The sequence below is a fragment of the Hydra vulgaris genome, chromosome 03, assembly GCF_038396675.1.
Source record: "Hydra vulgaris chromosome 03, alternate assembly HydraT2T_AEP".
In the NCBI taxonomy this organism is placed as follows: Eukaryota; Metazoa; Cnidaria; class Hydrozoa; order Anthoathecata; family Hydridae; genus Hydra; species Hydra vulgaris.
Genome location: NC_088922.1, coordinates 17,797,926 through 17,805,000, shown reverse-complemented (window position 1 = coordinate 17,805,000; position 7,075 = coordinate 17,797,926). Strand labels below are relative to the sequence as shown.

General features: G+C 27.6%; 1 protein-coding gene across 1 annotated transcript in view; it reads left to right on the top strand.

Annotated features, from left to right (window-relative positions):
- The window catches only part of LOC100201835 (synaptobrevin homolog YKT6), a 20,083-nt gene extending 14,416 nt beyond the window's left edge, over positions 1-5,667 (top strand). Inside the window, exons 5-8 of the mRNA XM_065792522.1 lie at positions 4,638-4,683; positions 4,787-4,852; positions 5,160-5,261; positions 5,353-5,667. Of these exons, the coding sequence (XP_065648594.1) occupies positions 4,638-4,683; positions 4,787-4,852; positions 5,160-5,261; positions 5,353-5,385 (247 nt within the window). The 3' untranslated portion in view covers positions 5,386-5,667. The remainder of the gene's footprint in view (positions 1-4,637; positions 4,684-4,786; positions 4,853-5,159; positions 5,262-5,352) is intronic.
- Positions 5,668-7,075: the final 1,408 nt, after the last annotated feature.

Below are 7,075 nucleotides of genomic sequence, written 5' to 3'. Positions count from 1 at the left end.
AGACAGTTTTTGATTTTTTAATGAACAAAACAGTTTTTTGGTTTTAATAAATACCATACAAAATTAGATACTGACTGCCAAATGTCAATTCTAGGTGAACTCATTGGAGAAAATAGAAATAGCCTCACCTTGTACTAACCCAATATTATGTAAATCTGTAAGCAATTTTATATGGTACATATTTTGTATATTTTCGATAACAAATTAATCTCAATAATAATTATTGTCAGTTTACTTGTATATTTTGATCTGATAATACGCATTTGTGACTTAATTTTTTTTCTGATTATTTGTAAGTTAAACATTAAGTTTTTAGCATTTGGTTTTTGTTACCTGAATGTAAAATGGGGCGTGGTAAATGTTTAACGAATGAAGAAAAAGCTGTAATTAAAGCATACTAAGATACAGGCTTATCTAATCAGGAAATTCCAAAATATATTAAAAGATCTCCAAAAGTGGTTAATAGTTACTTAAAGATGGGAGTTATTTATGAAACTTGTAAGGGAAGTGGTGGCAAACAAAAAATTGATAATGGTAATAAATGAGCTATTGTATGTTGTGCAGCTGCTCAGCACATGACTGCATCTCAATTTTTTGCTGGTTTAAAATTACCTTTAACTGTTCAACAACAAATCTTACATGAAGATTCAAACATAGTTTGGAGAAAGTGTAAACCTAAACCAAAAATTACTGTTTAACATAAAGAAGCTAGATTACAATTTGTAAAAGAACACCTGTCTTGGCAGGAAGAATGATATTGAGTTCAATTTAGTGATCAAAAAAAGGTTAATCTAAATGATCCTGATGGTTATCAATTTTACTGGCTCATTTTTTGGGAAAAGAGGAAGAAACTTGGATAAGTCGTAACTTTGGTTTTTGATCCGTTATGGTTTGGGGGCTTTTTACTTTGCTGAAAAACTTTTACAGACATAAATTTCAACAAAAATAAATTCACAGGACTACATTGACTAGAAATTATTTTGATTAAACATGGTGAAGAATTTATAGGTGAAGATATCATTTTTCAACAAGACAATACTCCTATCCATAACTTAAAGCTTACAAAAGCTTGGTTTAGAGAAAAAAATATTTACATGATGGAATGGCCCACATGTAGTCCAGATCTAAAACCAATTGAGTTTATAAATGGTTATTGAAAATATTAAGCAATTTGAATCGACATTGAAGCTAAAAACTTGTATCAGAGAAGCTTGAAATCAAATATCTTTGAAACCATCCAAAATCTTGTGACTAATATGTCAAGTCGCATACTTCCTAAATTCTTAAGTCATTAAGAATTTAGGAAGTAATACTAAATATTAAACGAGCATAAAAACAAAATATTTTCAGTATTTTCTTGCATATTGCTGATTCTGTTTTCTCCACAAATTCATTTTTTACTTTTATTATTCCCATTGTAACTAATTAAATATACCAATTTCTAAATTTTCTAATTTTTTTTCCATTTGTAATTAAACATACAATTCTAAATTTTTAATTCTAGTAGAAGATAATAAGAAATTTCTAATTGTAGTAGAAGTTAATAAGAAATAAAGTAAATTTAAAAGTTGTTTCACTGCTTTTTTTGTTAAATTAGAACGAAAAATAATCGTAAGACTATTTTTATTTTCTCTACTTTATGTACTAAAGCTTCTGCATTTGGCTTAAATTATAATGCTATTAACGTGTGTGTAATTGATTCGTAGAATAATGTTAACATGCAAATATGTTTAGAATAAATCATGTCTAAAAATAGAAACTGTATTATATGATATACAGGTGACTCATGCTTGTAATTGTCGTTTTCCTGTTTTAGTATCATTTGGGTACATTGTTTTATAACATATTTTTGATATGGCATCTCATGAAATTGCAAACAATATAAGTACTGAACACTTGAGTAAGAAAGATTGCTTACATGCTTTGCGAAATGCAGGTTATAGCAAATCTGGTGCATACAAGGTTCTCGGACAAGCAGAGAAGATGGTGGGTGTTACTGATGGTCGTAGAAACAATGGAGCTACTCGAAAGATCACTGGTACTACACTTGGAGGTCTTATACGTGAATTTAACAACACAACAAACAAAAGTTTAAGAAGAGCTGCCCCAAAATACAATGTTTGCCACAAAACTGTCTTAAATACTTTGAGCAGACATGGTGTTTATTGTCTCAAGCGAAAACCAGCACCATTTTAAGAAAAAAGAAAAGCCCTTGGACAACTATCAACAGCATTTAACAAAGGGAGCAGGTGGACTTCCAATCATCATAATGGATGATGAAACATATATAACACAGAATGATGGGGCCAGGTTTTCAAGTAAAACTTTTTATGCCAAAGATGCTTCAACAACTCCAGAAGAGATTCGCTTCTTAGGTCGCACCAAGTTTTCCTTTAAAGTAGGTGTTTGGTATGCATTGTGTGATCATGGTGTTTCTGATTACTTTATCTGGAACCAGGGAATGGCCATTGATGCCCAGATGTACAAATTTGAATGCCTTCAACGAAGACTAATCCCCTACATTAATAAGCAATGCCCTGATAAAGCTTGCATCTTTTGACCAGACAAAGCTTTATCACATTATTCTTTAAAAGTAGTTAAGTATTTAAACAACAAACAAATTCCATTTGTTTTGAAACAAAATAACCCCACCAATGTCCCTCAATGTCGGCCTATCGAGCTCCTTCATGCTGAAATCAAAAGACAAGTGTTTGCTGATTCCTTTCAACCAGAGAATGTTGATCAATTAAAATCAAGAGTATGTCAAATTATGAATGAACTTGTAAAGCATGCTCCAAAAATGTGTACTCACTTTTTATCTTGGGTCCGTGCTCTTGTTGACAAAGCTTATCGCAATGGATTTTTTTCTGTTCAAAAGTAACTTGTAAACTTGTATAGTGAATATAAATCTTTTATTGGAATGAATTCTTTGTCTTCCTTTTACGAGTTTTTCAAAAATTTTTTAGAATAACAAGATTTTTAAAAAATTCTACAAATCAATTACACACACATTAGTGACTTTTTCGCACACTTATCTTTCAAAAATGCTGACTCAATTCGAATAGTTTTTTTTTCAGAAAACGAAGTAAAAATTGAATGTTTTTTTTTGCTGTAAAACCTAGAGTTCTTTAACATTTAGAGAATACCTGTCCTAATACAAACCCTCTCTCTATATATATTAATTCATATATTTATATATGCAGCCCTCAGAATTAGGTTTGACATCGGCAATGCTTATCTAACTGTCGACCTAATAGTGTTTGAGGTCAGCAAAAAATTGTCAAACTCCTTCTTATGTTTTAAAACTTTTTTGTAAAATTTTTTTGACAACCTGATTGCGGCCTCTAATAGTTTAAAGTCAGCTAAAAATTGCTGATCTACTTTTTCCAATTCCAAGGGCTGATTTCCAATCAGCCCTTGGAATTTGAAAATTTGGAAAATATACTATGTATATGTATATATATTTATATATGTATATATATATATATATATATATATATATATATATATATATATATATATATATATATATATATATATATATATATATATATATATATATATATATATATATATATATATATATATATACGATACTATGTATATGTATATCAATATGGTAAAAACAGACAATTTGATGTAGACAATTTATACCAGACAATATGATATGGGCAATTAGTTAAGAGTATTAGGTTTATAAGTGTAGGTGCATGGGCAGGGGGAATTTAAATCTGCAATCAGAATTGAGATATATATGTATATATATATATATATATATATATATATATATATAAATATATATATATATATATATATATTTATATATATATAAATTTGTTAATAGTAGCAAGAAATATTTAAAACTTAAGAATCTTCGATAAAACAAAATAAAGTTTGAAAGTTTTATTTTATGTAAAATATTTAAATAATATATTAAATAATGTTGTGGCTACATCTTTGCAGATAATCCATCTCATAATCTATTGCTGTGCAAAAAATATTACCTTACCCACTTTTTCAAATTAACAAATATAAATTTTTTAATTATTACATTAGTTAACTATATAGCCAATCCTGTTAATTTTATTAATTTAGTGAAAAATTAACTCGAATAAAAACCTTAACAATAATGTCTGCTGATGGAAACTTTACACAGTTTTCATTTTATAAATTTCTTCCATTTTAGATTATTTTAACAATTACTCGTGTTTAAAACGCATATCTAGTAGTATATCAGTAAAAGTGGTAAAAATGCGGTAGTGGTGTAGTGGTAAAGCGCTCGCTTCATAAGCGGGAGGTTCGGAGTTCGATCCCCACCACGTCCCTGGTAGTACCGCGCTTAACTTGTTTCTCTGCGCAGCGGCCTTGTTTGTCAAGGTTCGTGTTTCGGAGTTATAGAGTTGAGAGAGGGTTATAGCCACTGTTAAGTAGCCTCCTCATCTGTAGTGGCTTTATCGGCCTTGAGGAGGTGAATAACAAAAAAAAAAAAAAAAATTTAAAAATTGACAATATTTTTGTGACCCTTTTTCCGAAAAACATTAAGAACTTTTTTTCTAAATTGTTTAAAAAGATAAATTTTACAAATAAAATTAAATTTTTTTTAGCGCCTTTACTTATAACTGTCATTAATTTTTTAGTGTCATTAATTTTAATCTATGTGAAACTTATCTTCAAAAGTATCAGGTACTTTGAGCTAAAATTTAAAACTATTCAAGTGTTTTAGTTTTGATTTTATAATTAATTTAATTTCAAAATTAAAATTTTAAAAATATATACTCTTTCTTAGAACCCCACTGATGCAGATCCAATGATGAAAGTACAAGCAGAACTAGACGAAACTAAAATCATTATGGTAAGTTTCACAATTTTTTTGCACTTAAAAAGTTGTATTAATTTAGTAATAAAACTTTGTAGTACCCATAAATATTGTAGTACCAAGTTTTATTACAGTATGCTGACATGACATAGAAATTTTTTTTTCCTCTGGCACATAAGCTTAAATACTGGGCAAACCCTCGGATATGAGCAAAAACAGAATTTTGCTAACTTAAGACTTTTTGTCACAGGCATACTTTCTCAAGTAATACGGTTTTAAGAAATCTTTATAAATGCATGAAAGTATTTAATATCAATGATATTGTTATTGTTTTCTCCTTAAGTATAATACAATTGAGCAAGTTCTTCAACGCGGGGAAAAACTTGATGATTTAGTTGCGAAATCAGAAGGGCTTAGTACTACTTCCCAGGCTTTTTATAAGACGGTAAGTTTTTAAAGTTTGTTGTTTTTGATTTAATGAGTAAAAGGTTGTGTTTGTTGAAAGAATTTTTAATTTTAATATTTAAAAAATTTAGGCAAAAAAGACAAACGCTTGTTGTAGTTGGTAAAGCTCTTTTTCATTTGATGATTTACAAATCATCTACAATGATGCACTGTATAAGAATATATTTGTATAAATATTTATTCGTTGCAAACTTAATAATAGTTATAAAAAAGAATGAGAAAAAGTCTAGTTATTACCAAGTTGTCATTTTGTAAAATTTCAATTTTAATATTGGCAGATAGCCATGTTTAATATAAATTTTAGAGTTATTCCAAATATTTTTGCTATATTTTTTCTTAGATTAATTATATTTTTGTAAATGAAGAATTTTATGTTCATAAATAAATGTATTATTTTTGTTGTTTATTTTTGTACTTGTGTATATTTCTTGTGTAATAAATACGCAATAAATACACAAGAGTTATCGTATCAAATTGTCATAATTCTAAAAAGTTGAAGATCTGAAAGTCATAAGTTGAAGCTTTGTTCGTAATTTTACGGAAAAATCCATCGCGTGTAAACTTAAATTCTCGTAAATATTCATATACTTTAGTCGAAACTAAATGGGTTTTTCTGTTAAACAACGGAAACTTGCAGATAATCCAGCTGCCGGTGTCATGAAATAAATTAACCGCCATAATAAATTAACTCCCGCAGCGTAAATAATTACACGGGGAGTTAATTTATTTCAAAATAGATTAACTCTAAAAATGAATTAACCCCGTTCGGCGAATAAAATTAACTCATTATAATATTTTAACATCCTTGGAACAACAAGTTTAACAAATTACGAAAAAAGTATTTCAATTTGATGTATATGTATATTCATATATATCGAATACTACAATTTATTTTTTATCTTATTGCTCTGTTCTTTTAAGATCATTGAGTACTCTATTTTATAGAATACATTTAAAATTTTATTTATATATATATATATATATATATATATATATATATATATATATATACACACTAAAAAAAAAAGGTAGAAATTTCTACCTTAGGGTAGGGTATGTGATATACCCTTAGTAAGGTATAATTTTCTACCTTTTAAGGTAGAAAATGATATTAAAAACAATTATTTTTCATACAATTTTCTAACTTAAAGGTATAATTTTCTACCTTATAAGGTAGAAAATTATACCTTACTAAGGGTATATCACATATCCTACCTTAACTAAAAATTTCTACCTTTAATTTTTAGTGTATATATATATATATATATATATATATATATATATATATATATATATATATATATATATATATATATATATATATATATATATATATATATATAAACACATCTACAACTTACAATTACAACGAAAAAGGATTGTCTGAGTTTCAGAGAATTATATCCACTTCTAACCGTAAGAAGTGTATAATTAAAGATTAAAGAAAAGATTTTCACTATGTGAGTTCGGATTATAATGATGCATAACAGTCAAACATGCAATAAAGGTGATGTACACTATTTCGAAAGGATTAAAAAAACAACAATCAGATCTAAAATAAAGAAAAGAAGTAGTGATCTTATATAGAGATTATTAATAGTGAGTGTATCTGAAAGTGTGCATTAAGGAAAATAAAGGTAGTTTAAAGATGCAGATGATCATGTATTGGCGTCCAGAGTTAAGAGTTTCAGGCAAAGTTATGAATTCCACTGTTACTTGCAGGACATTTTGATTTTTGTAAAGTCACTTTTTTAGATATATTTTTTGTTTTAACAGATAAGATTATATATTGAT